Genomic DNA, 27,323 nt, shown 5'->3' with positions numbered 1-27,323 from the left:
GTTTGGTGGCTGCTGTGACATCACAGTGGATTTTATGTTTTCATGTTTCTGTGTAGCAGGTCCTCTTCTCTGCAGCTGTCTTTATTTCATTAAAGATCACGAAGCAGAGGCTCAGAGCAGTGAGGCAGATTGTGCACCTGTGTGTAGGGAGCATGTGGCAGATGTTGTCGGACGCGTCTGTGGCTCGCTCCACCTCCTCCAGGGGCTCATGTTCTACATATGACCAAAGTCATTGGTGACACAAACATCTTCAATGCCAGTTATACCACCAGTATATGGATGTATATCCACACAATCTTTAATCTTTGGTAGACCCAGTTGACCAAGTCAAAAGGCACAGTATTAGAACTTTAGAATTCTTGATAACCAAGCACTTCTGACAGCTCCCTTAGCTGTCAGCTTCTAAAAACTGGGCTAAATTGGAAGTCTGTTGCTTCCTGCTGCCCTGTATGGCCCAGTAACTTATGTGGTTAGTGTCTCTTCCCCTGTGACTCTTCATGGCTTTTTACGCTTTTTTCAGCAGCTGATATGCATTTGCTAATTATCTTAATGTCAACAACTCAGGGAAGGAAATATACTTCTGGATAACCAAGGGGCAATGCTTTACAACAACTTGTATACGTTTTTATCACACTTTGAATCTATAGATAGCAATAATTATTTGATGAGTGTTATGCTGTGTGGTACTTTATATCAAGTATGTTCTATTTTAGAATAGCCTTCTCTGTTTTAATCTGCGAGAAGGTGTCAGTGTGCTGTGCTTCCAACAAAGACATTCATGAATGATCTCAGCAGAGATGCACTCGGCTGCATAAATAAATTAAAAAGCAGTAAAATAGCTAAATTTAGTATTTATGGTTTTTCTAAATTGTTAAGAGACTCACCTTGAATTTTATGGAGGTAAATCAACTTTAGCAACAAAAGTCAGGACTTAATAAAAAATTGACCTTCATAGATTTAAGTAATCAATAATAAATGATGCATTTTCATAATTTTAAAATTATAAGCATTTGCATAAAATATTAATGTTTTGAAACCCTGTTCTTCTAAGTCTTCTCCATGCTATATTTACATCTATGTATGTGCATAATTCTTAAGAGTTACTATCATACTCTTCTGCTTTTCACACATGCTTGTTATTTCTGAACTCTTGCTTATCAACAGATGCTGAAATAAATTATTTTTAGCAGCTTCCAGTATCACCTATAAATCATAATGCACTTTAAAAGTGAGAGGTGTGAAATGAACACCTTGCCCACCACTCTCAGCGCCAAGTCTGATTGTTTATTTTAGGATGAATTCTTAGACGTAAAAATGCTACATTAAAACTTAGTCCTAGTCAACGTTTACATCTGTTTCTGCGCGTTTTCTGGGAACAGGCTGTGCGCTCACACACCTGCCAACACCATACGGACGTCCATGTCTGCACATCTTCGCTGATGCGAGGTGTTGCTATCCCTTTTACACATTTACCTGCCTGGTAGTTTAAAAATCTGAAATCAATGTTGTAGTGACTGTGATTTTTTTATGACTAGTGAGGTTGCATGTATTTTCACATTTATAATTCAGTTTCTTTTATTCCTTCTTTTGGGAATTATTTTTATATTCCTTGCTCAATTTTAACAGGATGCTCATGTTTCCATCTTTATTTGTGAGGCTCTATGAAACTAGTGTCTACAGCATGCATTTATTTTTGAATATGGTATTTTTGTTATAGAAAGGCTTTTTATGTCTATATAATGAATCCTTTACTCAAGAAGTTCTGGCTTTTGAGTCACTCTAACCCAATATGCTTGCACACATCCCTGCACACAAACACACATACTGATATTTCCTTCACAGGTTTTTATTTTGTTTTTCTACATCCTTATGACTGTTGATCTCTCTGGAACTACTTTGTGAAATGAGGCATATGAGACCCATATTTACAATTATGGAAGCATTACTACGTTAAGCAATAAAGATCTTTCTTTGCAGGAACTTTTTTTTTTTTCTCTCCAGGGATGTCATACACCCCACATGTACCTGAGACCTCCCGGTGCTGACGCGGGTTCACGGCCCTCACTGTTTGGTGGCTGCTGTGACATCACAGTGGATTTTATGTTTTCATGTTTCTGTGTAGCGGGTCCTCTTCTCTACAGCTGTCTTTATTTCATTAAACATATTGTTAGAATTGTAAGGCTACATTTCAAAGTTGTCTGGATTGGGTTTTTATTGGAATTGCATGGATAAAGTTATAAGGTGAAAGCAGGCTTCCTGTTGCATTCCGTTTGAGAACTGTCTTGTGCCCCTAGGATATGCCAGGCTGCACTGTAGGAACTGGTCCTCCTGAAGTGGAGAAGGTAGAGACGACCCTTCCATCATGGAACTCATGTTCTGTTGTCAAGCAGCACACAGGTTCTGAAAAGTGCTAGGGAGAAAGATAAAGCTGGGAAGAGGTATGAAGAGCAATGGGGGATGGCAGAGTTCTGATTTTAACTGGCCGGTTAGGGAAGCTGCCGAGGTGGGGGCTCTCAGCCCAGACCCCAGGAGATGAGGATGCTGGGGAGAGGAGTGGGTGGGGTGGGTGGACAAATCCCAGGCAGGCATGACGGGGTTGCAGGACAGCTGGGCAGGGCAGGCGGATGGACCCCAGGCAGGCATGACGGGGTTGCAGGACAGCTGGGCAGGGCAGGCGGATGGACCCCAGGCAGGCATGGCGGAGTTGCAGGATAGCTGGGCAGGGCAGGTGGACGGATCCCGGGCAGACACAATGGAGTTGCAGGACAGCTGGGCAGGGCAGGTGGACGGATCCCGGGCAGACACAACGGGGTTGCAGGATAGCTGGGCAGGGCAGGTGGACGGATCCCGGGCAGACACAACGGGGTTGCAGGATAGCTGGGCAGGGCAGGTGGACGGATCCCGGGCAGACACAATGGAGTTGCAGGACAGCTGGGCAGGGCAGGTGGACGGATCCCGGGCAGACACAACGGGGTTGCAGGATAGCTGGGCAGGGCAGGTGGACGGATCCCGGGCAGACACAACGGGGTTGCAGGACAGCTGGGCAGGGCAGGTGGACGGATCCCGGGCAGACACAACGGGGTTGCAGGACAGCTGGGCCAGGGACAGGGAGAGACTGCAGATGCCGGCCTCACAGGGCATCGCTGGACACTGGCTTTTCCTTTGAGAAATGGCAAACTTTGGGGAGATTTTGTTCAGAGAAATGATGTTACCTGAACGATATTTTATCAGGGCCGCCCGGCTGTAACTTTAAGAATACACTGAACTGGGGCAAGGCTGGAAACAGATAGGTATTTTATGATGTCAGTGAAGCAGCTTTGAAGGTGGCTGAACCCTGTGACCCCGGGCAGAAGGGGAGACATTTCAGGGGATTTGCTGGCGAGTTGGACACCGAGGGTCAGGAGGGAGGAAGGTCACGGAACTGAGGGGCTTCAACTGAGACACCGGGGTGATGCCATTGCCACCCACTGGGGTGGGGGGATCATTGGATGAGAAGGGGTTTTACTTTTGTTAGTTTTTAAATATTTTTATTTGTTTTGAATGGGAAAGACTGAAAGTTTACTTTTGAAGAAGTTGAGTTGGAATAACTATTTTATTTCCAAGAAATGTGTCACAGAGATGCATTCAATTAGCTCATTAAATACCCAGAATTCCTTAAGCAATGGGAAATGTGGGCCTTGGAGAGGGCAGGACCCAGTGGAACCCGCGTCCCCTCCCTCTGCCTTTATTCCTCCTGCTGAGTGACCTGCCCTTATCTCAGCAACTCCGTGCTCAGCTGTTCACAGAGGTTTCCCTGGAGGGCTACAGGTCATGTCTCTAGGGCACAGGAAGGGGCACAGAAAGCAGTGCCTGGAGGGCATATTACCGCACATTACTGCAAATAATTCTCTCTGGCAAACTAAGGCCAATTTGACAGAACGTGTGTTGTTATAGAAGAAAGTGATTAGCATAAATTGCAACTGTGATTTGGAATGCCTAATTACCTCTAATTTGGTTGTGTTCCTGACTTTAACATTTTGAGCAGAAGTTAGGTTTATTTCAGATAGCATCATCTGGTTCAGACGGCGTCACAGAGCAACAGATGATTCATTAGAGGTCTTTGTTGAATCTTATTTGCTTTCCTTAGCTAGCATTTAAAATTTTATGTATTTAAAATATTCTGTTTTGTTTGTTAAAGCTCGGCACACCCTTCACTTGGCCTCTGTTGTGGAAACTGTTCTCTGTGGACACTAAGTTCAGTGTTTTCCATTACTAGAGTCCCTGGGTTGCAGGCAGTGTCCTCACCAGGACAGTTAACCAGTAGCAATGGTGAGCGGTCAGCGTGATGATTAGTTGGAAATTAATATTCTATGTGAGTGTGGACTTTACATCCAGATATAACATCGACCAACATCGCATCGTTTTGATACAAACTAAAAACTGTTCTCGTCCTGAATAACGAGCAGAGCAAGCCCTTCCTCCAAAGGCGGCTGCATTCTCTGGGGATGACCCACTGCTCACTGTGGCCGCTCCTTACCACGCATCTGCCGCTCGGGGTCTCTGCACCCCGTTCCGGGTCCTGCTGCTTATTAGTGCCGCCCCTGAGGTCCTCCCCAAGAGCCCCGCAGGTCCCCCCTGGCGGTGGCGAGGGGGCCTGTCCTGGGCAATGGTGTGGCTGGGGGACACGCGATGGCTCAGTGAAAGTCTGCAGCAAGAATGTGCTCAGATACGTCGGTCACTGGGGGATCTGGAGAAGCCAGGCTAGCCAGAGCTCCCGTTGCCAGGGAGATTCCTAGGCCATCGTGGAGAAAGCCTGTTTAGCAGGATGATACGGCCTTTTTCTGCACTCAGAGTGAGAGTCTCCTTCCAAACACTGCCTGTGACTCGGAGTGAGAGCCTCCTTCCAAACACTGCCTGTGACTCGGAGTGAGAGCCTCCTTCCAAACACTGCCTGTGACTCGGAGTGAGAGCCTCCTTCCAAACACTGCCTGTGACTCAGAGTGAGAGCCTCCTTCCAAACACTGCCTGTGACTCGGAGTGAGAGCCTCCTTCCAAACACTGCCTGTGACTCGGAGTGAGAGCCTCCTTCCAAACACTGCCTGTGACTCGGAGTGAGAGCCTCCTTCCAAACACTGCCTGTGACTTATTTTTATAGGAATTTGACTTTTACTTTGAGTTTTGGGTTCCAACTTTACAACTCCAGGCTTGGTCTATATCAGCTAAAACTTTTATTCCTGTCCTGACCTCAGCATATTGATACATGTGCTCTGCCGTGGTGTGTATGTGCCTATGTGTCTGTGTGTGCATGCATTTGTGTGTGTCTGTGTTTGTGTGTGTGTGCATGCATCCCTGTATGTGTGTGCATGAGTTTTTGTGCACATGTGTGGAAGCATGCGTGTGTGCATGAGTTTTTGTGCACATGTGTGGAGGCATGCATATGAGCCATGTGTGTTGTATGGGTGTGTGTGTGTCTGTATGCCTGTGTTTGTGTCTGTGTGTATGCATGCATCCCTGTATGTGTGTGCATGAGTTTTCAGGAGTTTTTGTGTGCAGGTGTGGAGGCATGCATGTGGGCCATGTGCGTGGCATGGGAGTGTGTGTGTTTGTGTCTGTGTGTGTGTGTACATGCATCCCTGTGTGTGTGTGCATGACTTTTTGTGTGCGTGTGTGGAGGCATGCATGCGGGCCAGGTGTGTTGCATGGGGGTGTGTGTGCAGGTGGTTTCTAGGATGTGGGAAGGGAACGTAAGTGCTGGCAGCTCCCTGCCTGACTTTGATGTGTGTTCTCACCACACCTGTGAGGATATCTCACCATTGCCTCCTGCATTTACTCTCACACAGAGAGAAGGGAAGGCGGAAGAGGCACGGCTGCTTCCTGGGTGGCATGAGAAAGGTCTGGACCCTGTAAGAGCAGTAGGCATTTGTGTTTTGGGGTGGCCTCGGTCAACAATTAAAGAAATGCCTCTGAGCTCCATCCTGCAGGAATCATTACCGAGAACCCTGGTGGCCCTTCCTTATCTTTGAGCCTGAGAGCTGTCAGTCATAGTGACTGGCAGGGAGGGTGAGAACCATGGCCCCAGGAGAAGCAAGGAGAGAGGCTGGGACCTGGGGCCTCTCCCAAGCCAGGCAAGCAGGACCACTTTCTGGCTTCCACGGGCTGCGATGTCCTGAGGAAGCCTCATCGCTCAGCTCCTCCCATTGTCAAGCCCACACGCCTGGGCTCGGGGCTCAGTGCTTGCTGCCCTGTGGCAGAGCTGGCCCTGCTTCCCTCTGTGTGCAGCGGAGTGGGGGATGCCCACCTGTCATCAGGCACCCATGTGTGAGAGTAAGTGCAGGAGGCAATGGTGAGATATCCTCGCAGGTGTGGTGAGAACGCACATCAAAGTCAGGCAGGGAGCTGCAGGCACTTACATTTCATCCTGTTTCACGCTGGTTAGCTAGAATTCTGTTTTCCCAATCGGTGTTCACTTATAAGAGTTACACGTTACACACGCTCATGGGGAAAATACTGAGGAGGGTCTTCCTGCCCTTAGGGACACGTCTGCATTTCTTCATCTCTCCAGTGAGCTCAGCCCGCGGTCAGGCAAGCCTAGGGGTCAAGCTGCAAAGGGCCAGGGGGCCTGGGTCCAACCATAACTGGGCTTCCTTCCCAGCTGCCCTTGGTGCCTCCACAGGCACTGCCCCTTACAGAGACCTAGTGGATCCCCAGATGGCCCGTGAGCTCCCAGAGCCACAGCAGCACTCCCAGTTCCAGCGCCCACCTGGTCTGGCAGTCTCATCCATGTACAGCCCCCTGGGGTTGGCGAAGTGGGTGGGAGCACACAGCGCCCACAGGGATGGGAAGAAACCATTAGAGTTTCCACTGGTTGCAGTTTTACTTATGCTGGGTGAGGTGTGGATTGTAGTGGCCGGTCCCTGGGCTGCCGGCCGGATGGTCACGTGTGACAGTGTGTGCGAGCACAGTCCTGCATGTGTGGTTGTTAAATTAACAGATGCAATGCAGTGGGGCACACACTCTTTTTTGTGCTGTGTTGATTGAAAGCAAGAGGAAACCACTCGGAACCCTCCTGAAACTCTCCTGCGCGTGGGGATCAGCTGAGGATGTTGGGAGGAGCAGATTCTGGCTTGGTTGGCAGCTTCCCTTGGCGAGGGTCTGTGTTTCCCGTGAGTGCTGAGGAGGCCTCCACTGTGGAAACAAGCCCAGCAAACCCTTCCTACCCATCCGTGCTACTTAATAGAGGCGTTTGATGAGTTCGTTTTTAAAAATCCTTTTGCTCAACCTGGGTCTCACCTGGTGAACTCCAGATCTCTGGGGCAGACGCAGGCGCTGGGGCTCCTTGGACCCCCTGTTTGGTTCTCACGGCAGCTGAGTTGTGGAGCTGCAGGGTTCTATGTGGCCACGGCCTCATCCTTCACCCGCGGGGACCTCCCTGTCCATGGGCCAGGCTCTGCCCTCATGTGTGGCTCTGAATATGAGGGTTGATCAGCACCGGGGCTCTAGGCAGTGAGGATGGTGGGGTCTCAGCCCTCCTTGCTGGGCCACTGGCCTCCAGATGTGCCTGTCCCGCTCCCCTGCCACGTAGCGTGAGGACTAAGTGCCCTGGCTCTCGCCCCTGCTCCTGCACTCCGGAGGCTGGGTCCTGACAAGGCACTGGGCATGCGGCTGGGCATAACCGCTATCCTGTGGGATGCCCAAGCCCTGTACCTGGCCAGTGGTCTGCTCTGGATTCCCCAGGGTAGCTTTCCCTGACTCTCCCTGAGGAGGAGGCAACGTTTCTAATGACCCAAAGGTGTCTTTCTGAACTGTGCCTCCTTCATCTGCTAACAGAGCTGATAGGTTTATCTTCTATGACTAATTACACGTCCCTCCTGATCAATACTTCCCAGCAATTCCACACTGTGTTGCTTGCTGTCCGGGAACAACAGGCCTGGCCCATTCCCCAGCTCCCAGAACACAGCGGCAGCCCCTGCAGGAGCTTGGGCCACGCCCACCTGCCCACTTCTCAGAAGGCCGCTTCCTCCTGGGCTGTGGTTATTCCCAGTGTGTTCCTTTCCTACTCCCGGCCAACAAACCTTCATACAGATATTTTGTGAATCTTAAAAACTATCATTTTTATTCAAATAACTTTAGTTAAACTAAAAAATATGTATATTTTTGGAAGTGGGAAAAATTGATTAAAATACTATAAAACCTTTCAAGTTAAAAAAAAAAAATGCCGGGCTAATTTTCTTTTAAAAACACGCCTTATATAAATCCCACAAAAACTGCTCAGGAACAATTATTCAACACTTTATTATTTTTTGCATAAATGAATCAAATCCTTATCGGTCGAGCACAGATCTCCTGTGCACACGTGAGCGCTACACGTGCGTTTTAGGAAGAGTCTTGAGCAGGAGGCTTGCGTCACCCGTCCCCACCCCTGGCTCCTGCCCTCACACCATTCTTTGTGTTTCCACTTTGTCCCTACAGACGAAAACCGCTGTTGCTCTGTTGTACGATGAAGAGTCCGAAAATGCCTATGACGTCCGGCTGAAGCTGACGAAAGAGGTGCTGACAATTCAGAAGCAAGACGTCATCTGTGTGGGCGGAAGCCACCAGGGCAGGAATGTAAGTGCCGCCACTTCAGGGAAGTCTCGGAGTGTTTCAGAGGAGCCCCGTGAAGGGTCTTTGAAAAGTGTGGTTCAGGAATGATTGCTGAGCAAAAGCTGTTGCCTGCTATTTAAATATCCACAACTACTGGCTTTGACTGTGTCACAAAATAAAATACAGTTTTTAAGGTTGTATTACTTACTCTCTCCCTGACTTTCTTATTTGCTAATACATTTTCCATGTAAAGCTTATGTGAAAAATATCCCCAATCCTGGCGCGTACCTGTAATCCCAGCTCTTCAGAAGGCTGAGGCAGAATTGCTTGAATCCGGGAGGCGGAGGTTTCCGTGAGCCGAGATCCTGCCACGGCACTTCAGCCTGGGTGACAGAGCGAGACTCCGTCTAAAAAAAAAAAAGCCCCGAATGCCCCCATGTGAGATGTGGAATGTTCTCCCTGGAAACCGGAAGGGAGCCACAGGGTGACTGGTGTGCTTGTTGAAAGCACAGAAGCCCCAGGGTTTCCGTCTGCAATGGCCGTGAAAGGCAAGGCGGTGGGTGTTCCGGCATTTGGGGCCACCTTGGTCGCCGTGCATCTGTGGATGGAAATGTGAATTTTGATGCTAAAACAAGGTCCTTCTTGGCTGCAATTATATTCCCAACTGACAGATGAAATTTCCTTAAGGGTAAGAAATGTATTTATCAGATGCGGCAGAATAGTGACTATTGGGGATTTTGTTTTGTTTTGTTTTTGCAACTTTTATTTGAAAGAGGACTACTGCAAATCAAACATACTGCATTGAAACTGCAATCATTTTGTCAGTTCCTAATTTTCCTTCTAGTAGGGGTAAATAATTTTAGATATATGTAGTGTCATCTTTAGTCAGAAACCTTTCATTGCTCTCCTTTAAATACATCCATTAGCTGCAAAAACTGATGTTCAAGAATCATGTAGTTGAAAAGAGGTTCTTTTCAGTGTGTTCTTGAAAATATTCCCCAAACCATTTCCATTCCTATGTTCTAGGCTGGCCCTTTCTGGGGGCACAGGCTTAGGAGACCCTGTGTTTATTTGGTTTTCTCAGTCCTCCTGTCCTTTACCTTGGAAATAAAATGAGGTGGGCATGTCCCCCCCGACTCACAATCCTGTGATCAGCGTTTCTAAAGAGGTGCAGATGTTAGCAAAGTGTGACGGGTTTCCCAAGAAGGTCCACAAAGATCCCACCGCAAACCGTTCTGGTGTAGATGTGTATCGTGTACAAGTGCCCCTGTGAGCATCCTGGCCCACACCTTCTGTTTGGAGCCCCTCCTTCTGTGGCTGGCACCCAGTCCACCCTCCCACTCCCCCACATGTCCCCTGTGGCTCAAGGAGGCGAAGGTTCTGGGATGGGGGGCAGGGTCCCCCTTTCGGTTGCTCTTCCCTGGAACCCCAGCCCCAGCAGCACATCCCAACATATACCCTCTTCATACTGCCTCCAGGACTGCATCTGTCTTTGTCCGTTTGAGTTACTGTAACAAAATACCTGAGCTGGGTAATTTACAAAGAACAGAAATATATTGCTCACAGTTCTGGAGGCTCAGAGCACAGGATCAAGGTGCCCGCAGATTGGGCGGTCTGGTGAGGGTCTGCTCTCTTTCCAGACGGCGCCTTGAACGCTGCATCTTCCAGAGAGGACGATCACTGTGTCCTTGTGTGGCAGGAGGCGGAAGGGGTGAGATTTTTCAGCCAAGCTTTTGTGTGAAGGCACCTGACCCCATTCATGAGCTCACAGCCCTCATGGCTCGGTCACCTCCCACAGCCCACACTCCAGCACCACTGCACTGGGTAGTAAGTTTCCACGTGAGCTTTGGAGGAGACAGACATTCTAACCCTGGCCTCTGCGTTCCAGAAGCCATGGTCGGTCTTCACAGGCTCATGCAAGATTCCCACAATTATGAGGCTTTTTTCTTCCCAAAGTGTAGATAAATCTCCTGTCTGCCTTTATGTAGTCTAATCACTAACCATTATGTTTTCCTCCACTTGTTCTAAATACCTAATAAGAGTGGGCTTGAGCAAAGAAAAAAATCAAGGAAGGTAGGAAGGTTTTGTAATCATTTTAAACTTACCCTGCTTAGTAGATATTTTTATAGAAAATCTCAAAGTAAAAACACTAAATGTGTTTATGCTGTATTGGCTAGAAAAAAATAAATTACATTTTAAAAGTCTATAGCATCAGATTCTCTACCAAAAGTTAGGTTATTGGTGAACATGAAAGACTGCTTAAGAAAAACAGGCGTATGCTGGTACATGTAGACTTACGCATACAGTTTTATACAATTTTAGGTGAATTATTGACACCTAAAAAGCCCGTTGATCTAATGTTAAGATCCCTGCTCTATGAGAAGTGGGGCCATCAGAACACTCAGGTGCCTGGTCCATTTCTCAGTGATCTTTGCTGCTTCCACATGACACCCTCCTCCTTAGAGATGAAGCGAACACGTTTGTGAAAACACATGCGCACCTGGGCTGGATAATTGAGGGGAAATACCTGGGCTGGAAAATTGAGGGGAAAGGGTTTATGGGAAAAGTATAACCCCAGAAATTGAGGTCAGATTTTTTTCTTCTTGCTTTTTGAGACGGGGTCTCGCTCTGTCACCCAGGCTGGAGTGCAGTGGCTTGACCTTGGCTCACCGTAACGTCTGCCTCCCGGGCTCAGGCGACTCTCAGATTTCTTTTAGGTACAAAATTTCAGGGTTTCAGGTCCCAGGCAGAAAATCATATTGGGATCAACCCCATTAGTTTGAGGGATAACTGAAATCCTGCACCTTCCGTTGATTATGAAAATAAAGCCATTTTACCATGAGAAGTTATCAGGTGTTTGGAGATTGGGAAGGCCTGCTTTTAACAAAGGTCACAGCTGTTTCTAGAATTAGAAGCAGAGCACCCGGGGGGCCTCAGAGCCCGGTGACAACCCTTTCGTCCACATCAGGGAGGGTTTCCCGCGTTGGCCCCCAGCGAACCTGACTGAGAACGGTTGTTTTCTGTTTAAAAAAATTTTGAAGAGCAGAACTGGAAGACCTAATCATTGCACAATTGATTCACAGAAAAACCTAAGTGGGGGATTTTTATCTCATGGACTATGGAGTCCCTGCGTGGAACCCAGGAGATGAAAAATTCATCATCAGATTCAGCTCAGCATAGATTTATTGAGTACACAAGATAGGTATTAAAGTCAAGCGTATCCGAAACCCTAGATAATATTACTAGTAAAAATAGTTACAAATATGAATTATTTTATTACCACATGCCATTACTTTTCTAAGCATATTTCATATTATAATTCACTTAAAACCTCCACATCCTGATGCAGTAGACACCCCTACAGGCCCCCTGGTACAATGACTTAGCCTAAGGCTGAGGCTCTTACCCTGAAGGGACCCTGAGGTTGGTACCTTGCTCATTCGGCCCCTAGGATTGCTGGTGTGTCTGCCACTGACTCCGCGTCCTGGAGAAGACGCCTGCTGAGTCTGCATGTTACTTTGAATATCCTCACTGAAGTCGCAAGTACAGTTCCGACTGGCATTTTAATTTTCAGATTGTTTTTTTCTTTATAGCAACTAATACTAATAGTTAATTTATATGCTCTGAGCCCCGTTTTCAGTGGGAGGTTCACTCTCACTCCAGCACCTGCTCTGCAGACGGGCTTGGAAGGAGTTTGGGTCTCCTGAAGCCTACCCCAACATTCCCACTGAACTCCAAACCTCTGGTTACATTTGTGTTCCCACCTGAACATTGGAGAAGACAAAATTAATGGGTAGATGTGTGTTTTGTTTTCTTGAACCTGCTGAAAATAGCACCACATTATCCATTAGTGATAGATGACCATAGAAGGAAAAGAGCAAAACTAGCTTCACCTTTAACAAAGCCAACAGCTCTGCCCATGTATCCTGCAGCACGGAATCTGAATCGCTGTATTATTTTACTTCCTGTTCCTTTATATTGACGTGAAGTGTGGATGCCCAAGAGTCTCAGGATTCCGTCTCCCAGAGACCGTGTGGGCTTTCAGGAGGGGAGAGCCGGCTTCCTCTTCCCTTTCAGAATTCCCATTTAGATTGCTTTATTTTTCTATAATTGTCATTGTGCATTAGATGTTCTTTTAATTGATACGTCTATGGTGGTACTTTTAATTAATGTGGTGGGACGCTGTATATTAAACTTGGTACGTTAGGTCATGGTAGATTCACAGTTGGAAAGTATTTTAGAAAATTTTACTTCTTCATTTTACTATGCAGGAAATTAAGATTCAGGAAGAAGGAGGTGTGGTTCTAATATTACAAAGTTACCCACAGAGTTAAGACAGCACTGGGCACAACTCTGCTCATTTACAATCTAAGGGATGCGCTCTGATAAATTAGTGAAGACTGCACAAGAAACCAGCAACCACAAGCAGCGCCAACACAAACAGTGTTGGGTGACATTTAAAATCACAGTTCTCAACTGTGATTTTAGAACTGTGATTTTAATTTGGAATGAAGAATTTAAAGTCTCTCAGATTGTTGAATGGATTGTGACACTTGCAAACATGTAGGACTTTATGATAAATTCTATATACAATATACAAAATTCTACACTTGTTTCTCATAAAGTCAATATTTCATGACTACTTTAATTTATCTAAATTTATATCTGTATTTCCCAAGTTGCTTCTTACTCTTTGGGTGCAAAATCAGGAGTAGACATCACTTCCGTTTTACTTTTTTTTTATTCTAACCTTAATCTTTATTATTTTATGTCCTTAAATTTAGACAAATGACCAATTCCCCTTACAATATTTTATAATTCAGCCAAAATACAAGTAATTTAGTATCAATCCTTTTAAGCTAATCTGACGCTTTATCAGCATTATATATTTTTTCTGTTGATAACTTTATTGACAAACATTTATTAGTTTGTTAACTCTTCCATTTTTCTCAGATCCCAACACAAAATGTGTTTCTTTACAGTTTCTGAAAACCAGTCTCTGTGAGCTGCTTCATTCTGAGTCAGCTCTGACGCCTGTGTGCATCGCCTCACCGGTCCTCTTGGTTGGCTCAGATCCCACTCCGCCTGGCACCAGGTCCTGCTCAGGGCCTGTGAGCTCTCATTAGTCCATTAGGGGAAGGTCTGCTGGACGCCTCGGCCTGTCCTCCACAGAGCTCATCAGCGTAGGGCAAACATGCATGTTTACAAATGGAATACTGCATAAGAAGAATTGGCTACTGTTCCTAGAAACTGGAAAACAGAAAGTAAAACAACTGCATTCGGAGCTTTCATTTGTCGGTGACTTGCCCACCGGTGGAAGAATCATATAAGCTCATTAGAGTGTGTCCATAGTCAAACTGCAATATGAATTCTTCTCTCATTATGTTCTCTCCCAGGGTAAATCAGATGTCCTTGCTGATTGCCTGGCTGGCTTTAAGTGGGAGGATATCCTTCTTACGAAAATCACTAACTTCTACAAGGCGTCCATTCTTGTTTGAAATTGATTTCTCTTGTGTTTAAAATGGCCCCGGCCTTTTTCTTCGATGAATTTATTTCCAAAAGATTTGTCTCCACAGAGGAGGATGGCATGGCGAGGCAGTATGACTGGAACATAAACAAACTGTAAGACACAAAGTGCCGGGAAAAGTGCAGGTAAATTTGGAAGCAAGCGATTTGTGAAATTTCACAGGTACGGGGCCGAAGGCTGCAAGGATGAACCAGGACTTTGAAATTCATACCTTCAGGAGAAAAGTGGACAGTCTTGCTGAAAAGGCTTCCGAAACAATTAACAAAATGCAGTCGTCAGCAAAACATCTAGAATTTATCTGTCATCACTTGGATAGTGGCTGACTCTTGCAAAATTCACCTTCACCTTAGTTTTCAAAACTATTGAGTTAGCTCGTTAAAATGTTATTTAATGGTACCCAGAATACAGTTCACTTCAATAAGGAAAGTTCTGGTTTAAAGAATATGAAAACCTTAAAATAATGAACAGTTTGGCCATATTCATTATAAAAGTTTACACCAAGGTTTAGTTAAAAATAATAGTTTACACTTTGGGAGGCTGAGGTGGGAAGATCACGAGGTCAGGAGTTTGAGACTAGCTTGACCAACATGGTGAAACCCCATCTCTACTAAAAATACAAAAATTAGTTGGACGTGGTGGCAGGTCCCTGTAATCTCAGCTACTCAAGAGGCTGAGGCAGGAGAATCGCTTGAACCCAAGAGGTAGAGGTTGCCATGAGCCGAGATTGCACCATTGCACTCCAGCCTGGGCGACAGAGTCAAACTCTGTCTCAAAAAAAAAAAAAATAGTTTACATATGTTTGTGTATGAGGGTGTGTGCATGCAGCAGCACACTTTATAAAGAAATCAAATAGGAAGTGCGTCACTCAAATAGAACTTTCAATATAACTAAAATCTAACAGCAAAGACAGTTGTATAATCTGCCAAACATTTTTTTAAGTATATAATTTTTTAAACCTAAAAAATTTGAAGTGAGCAAACAGAACCCCGTGCAATTATTATTAATATTTATTATATGCCGACATAGCACTAGATTGCTTTGGCTCTGTCTATGTTTTAAAGAGTGAAGTACTCCTCCACAGCTGGAGCCTGACTGCCTCTTCACCGGCCCTTCGCTACTGATGCTCCTACCGACTGTTCCATTTACATTTTTAAATTCTTCCTTCATACGCATTTTTCCACAGACAACATATTTTTTGTGTGTTTTTCAATTGTAGATAAATGGAATGCCATTAGGTGCTCATTTTGCAAACATGCTTTTTAAACGGATCTACAATGCATGAAGATAAAACCTGCTGCATGTAGATCTGCTTAGTCCATCCCTCTAAGGACTGTGAGTTGTTGCATGAACTGTCCAAAGTTGATTGATAAGTTTTCTGCACATTCTTAGTTGGGTGTAAGTCCCTGCAAGAAAAATTTAGATTTTCAATATTGCCAACATATTTATTTTAATAAGCCTAACTTTGCAATGATGTGTACATTCTCTAGAAGTTATTTGGGGCTCATATGTGGTGAGTTCTTGTTACCAGCTGTGAATCCACAAGGGTCTGCAGCAAACTCGATTCTTGCTTCCTTGGAGGAAAGAATTGGGTTGAGGGGCAGAAAGAGGTTTAAGGCAGAGGGAGGTTTAAGGCAGAAAGAGGTTTAAGGCAGACTGAGGCCAGTTTTAGAGCAGGGGTGAACGTTTATTAAAAAGTTTTAGAGCAGGAATGAAAGGAAGTGAAGGACACTTGTAAGACAGCCAGTGGGTGACTTGAGAGACCAAGAGCCCCGTCCAGCCCTTGACTTGGGTTTTCTCCATTGACATGGTTCCAAGGTTTGCAGCCCCCTTCCCCTGTTCTTCCTTGGGGGTGGGCTGTCTGCATGTGCAGGGCCGGCCAGCATTTGAGGGGGCTGCATGCACCGTGTGTTTCCTGGGGCTGTGCACATGTTCACTTGAGGTGTTTTTCCCTCACCAATTGAGTCCACCCAGAGGAAAGTCATAGACCAGTTAAATACCACCCTTTTGTCTTGAAGCGCTTGTGCTTGAGGCCACTGCCCAGCTCCTGAGATCTTATTGGGAAGCTGCTGATCACCAGCTTTCGGTATTTTCTATCTACCTGGAGACTGCCTTTTCCTGGTACTGTCTGTGCCCAGTTATCATTTTAGAGAGAAAGTATAACAACCACCCGACCACCACCTGCTGGTCGCCTGATGTCCTGGGGCTGGGGCCCGTCTCCTGCCCTGCTCGTGTCTGCTCTGTGTTACGGTTGTGAGGTTGTGAAGAGCCCTGCTCGTGTCTGCTCTGTGTTATGGTTGTGAAGAGCGAAGTCGAAGGGCAATGACAGGCCCATCTGCATCCATGACTAATCGTGGTGGGTGCCCAGTTGACTGGCAGGAGCAGTGCTGCCAGGTGTGAAGCTGGCGGGTGAGAGGCAGCTGACATGGACGGACACCCCTGCTCCTCATCACCTGCCCTGATAGTGCAGGCCAGGCTGACCAGGAAAGCTGCCAGCCCCAGTTCCCTGGACCACTTGGGAGAGCTCCCCTGGAGGGCCAGGCCCATCAGCACAGGGGCTGGGGGAGGAGAGCTAAGGATGGAAAAGCCCTGGAAGCTAATTCAGAGGAGAAGAGCGTCTTCAGGTTCCTCCTGTACCCCGTCAGGGATTGAGGCAGAGGCTCCGGATGGACCAGAGACTCCAAGGCCAGTATGCAAACGTCATAAGGTCATGGTGGCCGGGAGCCTGGTTCCTGTCTGTGGCTCCCAGAGACCCCAGTGTATTGTCCTGGCATCAGGTCGGGGCTGGGGGGGCTGCTCCCCCATGACGCCTGCCAAGGACAGCCTTTGTCATTCCTGGCCTGTGCTCAGACCTGATGAAGCTCATACTCAGAGCTTTAGGTGTGAGAAGCCAGATCCAACTCCTCAAGAAGGTGGATTACTATGGAATCACTGGATTTTTAAAATTTAGGAGTTATCATGCACTTTTCAAAACTCTAATCCCAGGATATTGAAATCCTTCTAATAAGGATTTAACATCCAAATTAGGCAAATATGCACAAGAGTTTTCAAATAACTCTTCTTAGTTTGAAATCATTGCATCCAGACACTGAGAAATAATTTACTTACTTCAGATGGCAAATGCAGGCTCCCGCAGTCTATTTAGGAAATTTTATTTGAGTGAATTATTTTTAAAAAGTAGAGAGAGATTCAATACCCCATTCTGAAGGATGCCTTACAGAGCGTTTCCTAAAGCAAAGGGAATGTCCAACTCTGTGGAAGAAACAATGCCTCCTGACTCAACACCCTATCACATAGCCTCAGGGTGAAGTCTGTTAGCACATTGTTTTCTGAAAACTATGAGTATTTTTGAAAGTATCTTTCATGTGTGGGTGTGAAATAGAATACTTCAGAATTGTTTTTCTGTAAATTTCTAATTTTTAAAGTTTAACTTTCAAACCCTTCAATTATAGAGAAAAAAAAAAAAAAACTTATTTTCTAGGTCCGTGGCCTTTCCCACATCTCCATTCTCTTCTTACAAGAGTGAGGCCAGGCCTGTGTGAGGAGTAAGACCACCAGGGAAGGGAAGGGGATTGACGAGGACCTGGGGAGAGAGCAGGGGGATTAACGCCCCAGGTCATCCTGTCCTCGCCACAAAAGGGTTTTGAGCTGAACAAACCTGGGGGTAGGACCCTGGCTGGTGACCACAATACAGCGTTTTACTTGTAGAAATGATTGAAATATTTCTGGAAATTGCAGTATTCACATCTGAACATGAGTTTGCAGCCATAACAAATTTAAATTTAGTGTTCAGTCCACAGTTTAAATATCTGTAGTAGAATTGTGAGGCCCATTCATACATGTAATTCAGTAATAACTTGAAGAACAATGTTTTAGAAGACCAGAATGAGAAATCTGATCTTACATACCCCCAAACCATTTTTTTGATGAGAAATGTATAATTGATAAGTTATCTGTGTCATAGAAAACTGCTCCTTCTTAAAATATGTGGTCAGAAGATAATGTGGAGATAGCTATGTCCTATTATTGATATAATGATGCTGCTACCAAGATGTGAACATAAATTAAATGTCATAACATAGTTTGAGATTAAATGAGAAAATGAAGAATAGTATTTTATGAAAGCTTTTATCTGATATGTTTGTGAAAAGAAAAGCAGGATTGAATTGGAAAATAATTTATTGAACAATTACCTTAGATTTGAACCTCAGTTCTGTAGAGGTTTTATGATACATTTGATTCTATTCAGAATTTGTTCCTTTGGTGAGTCCCTGCAGTCCCTGAATGTGGGAAGTGAGGAGGCCGTGATTATGGGCGAATGCATGGAATAGGGGAGTCAGGCCATAAATTAGATTTATAATGAGCCTTGGGGCAGCTTACGATCCATACCTGCTTGTGGGTCCTTGACTTTAAGGGGTATGTATTAGGAGAGGAATGAAACAGCGGACTGTTTTGGTTGCATTAGAAATGCTTTTTGATGGCATTAGTTTGTCTAGATATCAGTTAACAGAGCACTATGAAAATGCTACCCAGAACCTTAAATTAAAGTGATCAGCTCTGGATTGACTCTGGGGTCATAAAATAATTAGGACGCAGGAGGCAGAATAAGTTCAGCCAGGCTGCTGTGTGAAAAGTTCCATTAGAAGCTGCAGAAGTTTTCCCATTTACTTTTTATCATCCAGTAAGTTTTATAAATCTTGGTTTGAAAATTAAAGTTCCTATATATGCTAATGTTAAGATGTTAGGGGCTTCATAATTATATAATGGTCATTTATAAAAGTGTGGAGGCACAAATTGGCTGAGCCTTTTCTCTCAACTTTAGCACACTGAAGTCCTTGGTGTTTGAATGAGGTGTTTTTTTTTTGTTTTGTTTTGTTTTGTTTTTTTTTGAGATGGAGTCTCGCTCTGTCATCCAGGCTGGAGTGCAGGGGCCAGATCTCAGCTCACTGCAAGCTCCGCCTCCTGGGTTTACGCCATTCTCCTGCCTCAGCCTCCCGAGTAGCTGGGACTACAGGCGCCCACCACCTCGCCTGGCTAGTTTTTTTGTATTTTTTAGTAGAGACGGGGTTTCACCGTGTTAGCCAGGATGGTCTCGATCTCCTGACCTCGTGATCCTCCCGTCTCGGCCTCCCAAAGTGCTGGGATTACAGGCTTGAGCCACCGCGCCTGGCCATGAGGTGGTTTTAAAACAACAATTTTTCATGGAGAGAACTAACCACCTTGGTAGTTTTGCTAAACCTGATGGTCTATAAGGTGCTTTCCACAGTGATCGTCCTTGACTGCTGTCGAGGCAGCTTGGACTCCACGGTAACAAGGAACCACAGGTGGGCTGACTTGGGCAGCAGGGACTCCCTTCTCACTGTTCTGGGAGGTGGAAGTCCAACACCAAGGTGCTGTGGGTTTGGTTACTGGCAAGGGCTGGCTTCCTGGACCGCAGGCGAAGGCCTTATATGCGTGTCCTCACATGACAGAGTTACTGGCAAGGGCCGGCTTCCTAGACTGCAGGCAAAGGCCTTATGTGTGTGTCCTCACATGGTACAGTTACTGGCAAGGGCCGGCTTCCTGGTTTGCAGGTGGCAGCCTTATAGGTGTGTCCTCACGTGGTAGAGACAGTGAGGTGGGGGTGGGGAGAGAAAGAACAAGAGAGAGAGAGAAAAAGAGGAAAAAGAAAGAGAGAGCGCTGTATCTGCTGTCTTTTCCTGTTCCTTTAAGGACACCAACCCTATCAGATAGGGCCCCCTTGAATGACCTCATCTGACCTTAGTTACTTCCTACAGGCTCTACCTCCAGTGCAGTCACACTGGGGGTCAGGACTTCAACATGGATTTTAGGGGGACATGGTCCCATTCCCAGCACTTCCTGTTAGGGCTCACAGTACAGCTCTCACTTTCCAGATGCAGAAACTTGATTTTAGAGAGATTTAGAGACCTAAATACCTAAATGGCTGGTTCAAACGTACACAGAAAGGAACATTTCAGGAGACTGCACAAAGCTGATATGAAATGAATATTATTTCGGCTTAGCTAAAATCATAAAGAACAAGCTCCTCAAGTTCTAGTAAACAAATGTTTATGTTGGTTGTTCAAGTTGTAATTTTTTCTTGCCTATCTTGTTATTAGTCCAGATTTTACCACAGGTGATCAGTTTCTTGATGTTTCCTTTGAAATATCAAGGATATTTTAGGATATTTCAGGATATCTTCCTGACATGTATAAGTGAGTCAAATGACAGCTTTAAAATGTCATTCTTTGGCAGTCTATCGAGGCAGAAACTAACTTGTTTCTTCTCAAAATGTGTTTTCTCTCATCTTGTACTTGCTTGCTTGCATGAGTTTCAAATGCTTACATTAACAGCTAAAATTTTAAAATGTTGTAGAGCATTTTCAGAAATTCCACACAGAGAGGCCTCCAGTTACTGTGACATAGATAATTCAATGTGCTCATCTTCCGTAGCACAGAAAAGTTCTTAGAAGCATGAGGCTATTTGCTGTGTCACACAGAGGAACAGCTAGTAGGTGGACGGACGCCTTTCTCCCCACTCCCTCACTGGACCATGAACACTGCAGAATTTACCGTCTACTGAGGGAGGGAATGAACCCCTGCTGTGTTCTGCAGTTCACACTCACCGTGAGATGCATTCTGGCCTGCAAAGTCAACGGTCCTCGTGTTGAAGAGGAAAACCGTGTGCTTCCCACATGCAGGAGTAACTCCCTGTCCCTCCTCTGTAGAGGATACCCTTGGAAACGCACTGTCCACACAATGGCATTTATTTATTCAGCTTTATTGAGCTGTAACTAATAAAAATTATACATGCTTAAGGTGTGCAGGGTATGTTCTCATGGGCATATAATGAAATGCACACTACAAGCAAGCTAATTAACACGTATATCACCTCTTACGGTTACCTTTGTTTTTTGTGGTGAGGACACATAAGGTTTATTCTCTTAGCAGATTTCAAGGAAATACGGTATTACTAACCATAGTCACCATGCTTTCCATTGGAGCCGCAGAACTCGTTCACCTTACAGCTGAAACGTTGCACCCTTTGGCCTGCATCTCCGCGCCGCCCCCCACCCCGAAACCCCTGGTAACCACGGTTCTACTCTCTGCCTCTGCGTTCAACATTCTTAGAGTCCATGTGCAGGAGAGACCGTGTGTTATGTGTCTTTCTGTGCCTGGCTGATTCCACTCAGCCCAGTGACCTCCAGGCTCATCAGCGTTGTTCCAGATGGCAGGACTTCCCTCTTTATGGCTGAAGGATGCTCCATTCGGTGGATCCACTGCGTTTTCTTTGTTCTCGCATCTGCTGGTGGACACTTGGGTTGTATCCGTATCTTGGCTGTTGTCAGTAATGCTCTGATGGGATTTAAGAGCCCATCTGTTACTCTGTCCATGGGTGCAGTGTGGCTGGGAAGCATCTGTGGCATTTCAGGTAAATACTGAGAATGCGGATGTGATAAGAGCCCACGGTATGGACATCCCAGGGTGGCTCTGACTTTGCTGTTCACAGCATCTGGAACGCAGCCTAAGACCAAGAAAAAGTCAACATGATCACTCTGTAGCAAGATCCCTGAAATATAGCTCTTTTTCTGTGTGTAAAATTATTTTTGTCAGTTAAAAATATATGCACAAAAAATTTTAACGCAGGTATATTTGCTCTAATTTGTGGTTTCTTTCCTTTGAGTTTATAAAGTATTCCCCCTAAGAAGGACATTCCTGGGATGTCTCAGGCTGTGGAAGTCCTCACAGCAGCCTTCCTGCATCTGCACCTGCACCGCTGTCCAGGGCGGGAGCTCCCAGGTCCCCCCTTCGGCATGAGCTCTGCCACCGTCTTACTTCTTCGTCCTTGCTTTGCACAAGAGATTCCTTTTAGAGCCATTCAGCCTGAACATGCTCATGTTTCCACCTAGAACTCAAAGAATGTCTGTCACTTCTGTTTTTCCTGTAGTGTCTTTTTGAGGTAAAGGCACCCTTTGGCCACTGTCCATCTGCTCCAGGCCACCTCGTGCACCCCTCAGAGCGCACCAGTCACCCGTGTCCACCTGAAGTTGGCAACAGTCGCATTCATCAGATTAGCAAACACAGGTGCATGGCTTAATGCGCAAGAGATTTGGAGATTTTTACCATTTCACTAGCCAGTTAAGGGCCTATTGTGCTTTTAGCTTTTTATCACAACCTACCCTTAAATATCCCAGGCACCTGTGGTCAGAGGACGTGAAAAAATTGATCATTCTTAAATTAATATTGGTTGAAGATTGTCCTAAACACGGCTGACTTCAGCAGAGATGCACAGTGAAGAGGGAGCCCGTCCTGGGGTTGGCGGGAAGAGTCCAGATTTAAAACAGGACTGAGTGCCCTGCCCCACTTCCCTTTCACCACCTTGGAGAAGGTGGGCCCCTCATTTCTTCACGGAGCTCCGTTCCTCACAAGCAGATTGCAGATGGGATGGCAGCTGTGCAGAGACTCTCCCTGCATTTCACGGGGCCTATTCTTTATCACCGTCTTTGTTTTCATATGTGCAATACCACACATTAAAGGTTTGAAATAGTGTCATTACTGTCATATTTAGCCAAGGTTGCTTTGGAAATGTAATTTAACAAGTATTTAAGTTTAAATGAAGAATTTCTTTTGAATTTACTTTCCGATGGTGCATTTTAACCTAAACTTGGTTTGTTTTCTAAACTTTTTTAAAGCACAGAACTGTTACACTTCGCAGACAGGCAGTTGGCGGCTTGGGCCTGAGTATAAAGGTATGGGAAATGGTTTTCTTTATTCCTGCTTTTTATTTTTGAAGAACTTTTTAGTGTGAATCATGATAACTGTGCTTCTTTCTGATGGCTTTGTCTTTCAGGGAGGTTCTGAGCACAACGTCCCCGTCGTCATATCAAAAATATTCAAAGACCAAGCAGGTAAAAACAGTCAAAAATGACCTGTGTATGCATCGCAGCCATTTGTAAGATAACAAAGTACTGAAAATGATAAAAATTAGCAGATGTGTATTTTGCTCGATTACCTAAACTTCCGTTTTATTTTCGTAGCTGTGTCTTTCTCAAAGGATGCTTCTTATGCCCTGATCTGAGGCTGCCCTTTTTAACCTCTGCTGATCCCTCTGGCCCTTAAGACAGACAGTAATTCTCTGATGTATCAGGTTATCCTCTAAAGATACTGATGATGCAGGGGTTTGAACATGGAGTTTAAGGTATGTTAAAAATTGAGGAGAATTAAATACAGATGGAGAAGTCCATGGTGGTCATTGAAGTATCTGACACAAGTCTCCAAGCGTAAGAACATAACTTGCCTGTTGCAGGACTAGCTGACCGCACCAGATGGGGCTGAAACCCGTCCGTTCTGCACTTGGCAGCTGGCGGCACTGCACTGACTGCTACCTCAGTCCATGAAATGAAGCACTGGCTATGGGAATAATCACAAGAATCACTGACATTCATAGGGAGAGATCACCCTGTATGCAATCGAAAAGTGAGGGTGGGACTTCTGGCCACACATTCCGCTATTGTGCAGATTGTTTCTCATACAATTCGATTTTGGACATAATGACCCCCCTGCATTAAACTGCATGCATCTGTCTCCTTGTCAGGAGGATTTTGCATCCCCACAGCTGGCCTCCTCCCACCTGGTCCAGCAGCTCCTGGGTGTGCAGCCTCAGGCTGCTCCTCCCCTGTTCTCCAGAGCAAGGGGCACTTGGACATGGGCTGTGTGGGGGGAAATTAGCTTAAGTCCTTGAGGCCTGCAGGGGAACAGGAAGTAAGACAGAGTAGGTGAGGCGAGGTGGCCTTATGACCTCATGTGCCTCACACCGGAAAGCACAGCCACTGCAGGGGACCGCTGGCTATGTCCCTGGAGGGGATATGCTTCTCTCCACGCTCTACCAGAAATGTGGAGGTTTTGGGTGAAAAGCGCAGAATAAGCTCATACTTTTTCTCAAAACATTCTTACTCATTTCATCCAATTTTACCCAAACCGTAAGCCTAGTATGCAGGTAGAGTGCCCTGAAGAGGATGGAGGTCCCAGGCTGGGGAAGCCTTAACCACCAGCCCTCTGAAGGTGGGTGCGGTGAGGGCAGCGAGAGTCAGGTCGTCTGAAGGTGGGTGTGGCAGTGATGGTCAGGTCGTCTGAAGGTGGGTGTGGCAGTGATGGTCAGGTCCTCTGAAGGTGGCGCGGTGAGGGCAGCGATGGTCAGGTCCTCTGAAGGTGGCGCGGTGAGGGCACGATGGTCAGGACAGCGATGGTCAGGTCCTCTGAAGGTGGTGCGGTGAGGGCACGATGGTCAGGACAGCGATGGTCAGGTCCTCTGAAGGTGGTGTGGTGAGGGCACGATGGTCAGGTCCTCTGAAGGTGGGTGCGGTGAGGGCAGCGATGGTCAGGTCCTCTGAAGGTGGTGTGGTGAGGGCACGATGGTCAGGACAGCGATGTGTGGTGCAGGAGATCATGTTCTGCTGCGGAGATTGTCTCAGTGGGATGTGAATTCCCCACGGCAGCTCTGAACCTGTTCTCAGGGAAGAGAGGTTTCCACAGAATGATTCGCCATGAAGTCTGCATCCGGGTAAAGATTCTTTTTCACCAGAAGGACATGTAGGAGTCAGGTCAGCAGCACAGTTTTCTCCTTCGGAGCAAAAGCTTACAAACCTGCCTTCAAACTCGCAGCAGATGGCTTTCCATTTAATCCGGAATTAGGGGCCAGCAACCCCCAAAACCCAGTGGCAGCCTCGGCCTCAGAGGCAGCAGGGGCTGTTCGGAAGGAAACCTAGGAATTTCAGTGTTATAAAAAATACAGTGTTAGTTATAACCAAGATGGCAGGAAAAGTGAGAAGGCTTTGCAGACCTCTGAATGAAAGGATAATTCTTTTTGAGGACTTTTTTTTTTTTTTGGTTTGTTCCCCCACCCTCCCCACCCCTAGATGGCATCTCACTGAGATGCCCAGGCTGGAATGCAATGGCGTGATCTCGGCTCACTGCAACCTCCACCTCCCAGGTTCAAGCGATTCTCCTGCCCCAGCCTCCCGAGTAGCTGGGATTACAGGTGTCCGCCACCACGCCTGGCTAATTTTTGTATTTTTAGTAGAAGTGGGGTCTCACCATGTTGGCCAGGCTGGTCTCGAACTCCTGACCTCAGGTGATCTGCCCGCCTCGGCCTCCCAAAGTGCTGGGATTACAGGCATGAGTCACTGCACCTGGCCTCTTTTTGAGGTTTTTAGAGCATTTCAAAAGAAACATGATGATTCATTTGAACTGTAGTATTTTGTTGCATGTATTACATCAAGTGTTATCATTGTGTTGACCAGCTTTGCAGAGCTCAGTGCTTTGGCGCGTATGAAGTGTGATTCCACACGGAGCCGTGGGTCCACCGTTGCTGTGTCGGGTGTGGTTGGTTCCTGCTGCACCCCTGAAGCCATCTGGCTGACTGGTGGATAGTGGAAAGAAGGCATGGCCTGATGCAGCTCTGTTCCTCTCATCTTTGTGAACATTTTTAGTTATTTTCATTAGTGGGGTTTTACTTTTTAATTGGTGGATATGATGAAAATCCCAGAAAAGAGAATAAGACTGTAAGGTTGGTCAACAGGTAGCATTCAGTAAAGGATGTTTATGGTTAATTCAGAAAGAAAATCTATTTTTCCTGTAGGGGGAGAAACAGGTCAAGAAGGCCACACTCCCTAGAGTGTGCGTGCGACCCTGGGGTTGTAGCCCGTGTGCCCTCCCAAGCCAGCATCCCTGCCTCAAGCAACCAAGGCTTGTGGGTGTGGTCAGGAGAAACTGGGACCCGGGAGTTCCCGTCTTACCAGTCCGCAGACCATGCTGATGCACTTCTCTTCTGACATTGGAAGCTTCACAAGTAACTCCAGTGGGGAGCCCCAGTGGGAGGTCCCCACGCTTCTCCCGGGCCTGCTTCCAGGCTTGCGTTCCGTACCCGCTGCAGATTTCCCACCCAGAGCCTTGCCTGCCCATCCCTGCTGCCCCCTCGTCCTGCCAGCTCGCCTGTCTCCATCCTCACCACCCCTCCAGGCCCAGGCCCGCGACCTCAGCAGCACTTGGAGATGAACTTACATGGTTCCTCCAGGCTGCACCTGCCTCTCCCCACCAGGATCCATTTCATCCGCTGTGCCAGAGTTCATGTTTTGGAGACACATTTATATCCTCATTGTATGCAGTCAGTAACAGAAAGTCCTGGCAATGAATTGTGAGTTTAAGGGATCAGGGGCTTTGTCTCATTTATTTTATGTCTTCCGTGTAAACCACAGAACGAGTGTTTTACAGGCGAGCAGAGCCCCTGGGTTGTCCTGAATATCTTGTATTAAACTGACACAGGAGTCTGGCCTCAGGATGAAGGGAGTGCAGGAGGCTCTGCGGACTTTGGTGCTGGAGCCCAGGAGCGCATACCCTCTACCCCACAGAGCAGAGCCCAGGAGCACATACCTCTACCCCACAGAGCAGAGCCCAGGAGCACATACCTCTACCCCACAGAGCAGAGCCCAGGAGCACATACCTCTACCCCACAGAGCAGAGCCCAGGAGCGCATACCCTCTACCCCACAGAGCAGAGCCCAGGAGCGCATACCCTCTACCCCACAGAGCAGAGCCCAGGAGCGCATACCCTCTACCCCACAGAGCAGAGCCCAGGAGCGCATACCCTCTACCCCACAGAGCAGAGCCCAGGAGCGCATACCCTCTACCCCACAGAGCAGAGCCCAGGAGCGCATACCCTCTACCCCACAGAGCAGAGCCCAGGAGCACATACCCTCTACCCCACAGAGCATGGAGTCGCCAGATAGGTCGGGAGGCAGACAGACCAAACACGGGGTGATTAGTTAGAACTAGGAATCCCTACGGATGCTAAGAGAAACTGTCTGCATTCCTCCACGTTTTAGATCCTCTTCTGGATGAGCAGGTATGCAGTTATCCCCAGGTGATGAAAGGCCAGGACAGGTGGGAAGGCTCTCCAGCTCTCATTCTCCAGGGACGCCAGAGCAGCCAGGTAGCCCGAGGCTTCACCTCGCTCATTTTTAAGAATGAGGCAGTTGTGAGATGTTAGATCAGCACAAAATATAAAATTATTAGTTTGCTTGTTTATCCATGAATTTATCCAATCCTATTTAATAAACAACTTCTATGGATAAGACACTTCTCGGGCCATCAGCAGAGACCAAGGCAGAATTCTCGCCGTTGCAGAGCTTGTAGACAACTGGAGAAGGCTGGCAGTGAACACATGTGCGATACATTTGCAGA

General features: G+C 46.6%; 1 protein-coding gene and 1 long non-coding RNA gene across 2 annotated transcripts in view; one reads left to right on the top strand and one right to left on the bottom strand.

Moving 5' to 3' along the window:
* Nucleotides 1–27,323, top strand: part of SNTG2 (syntrophin gamma 2) — a 374,485-nt gene that overhangs the window by 113,096 nt on the left and 234,066 nt on the right. Inside the window, exons 2-4 of the mRNA XM_028832026.2 lie at nt 8,449–8,586; nt 22,779–22,835; nt 22,937–22,994. Coding sequence (XP_028687859.2) covers nt 8,449–8,586; nt 22,779–22,835; nt 22,937–22,994 — 253 coding nt within the window. The remainder of the gene's footprint in view (nt 1–8,448; nt 8,587–22,778; nt 22,836–22,936; nt 22,995–27,323) is intronic.
* On the bottom strand, nt 18,373–26,604 carry LOC144333630 (uncharacterized). The gene is made up of 2 exons (XR_013402551.1): nt 26,146–26,604; nt 18,373–21,610 (listed from the first exon to the last, which is right to left on the bottom strand). It is a non-coding gene; the product is annotated as an uncharacterized LOC144333630 (long non-coding RNA).

The sequence above is a fragment of the Macaca mulatta genome, chromosome 13 (genome assembly GCF_049350105.2).
Source record: "Macaca mulatta isolate MMU2019108-1 chromosome 13, T2T-MMU8v2.0, whole genome shotgun sequence".
NCBI lineage: Eukaryota > Metazoa > Chordata > Mammalia > Primates > Cercopithecidae > Macaca > Macaca mulatta.
Note: the sequence above shows the minus strand (reverse complement) of the source record. Positions and strands in the feature narration are given on the sequence as shown.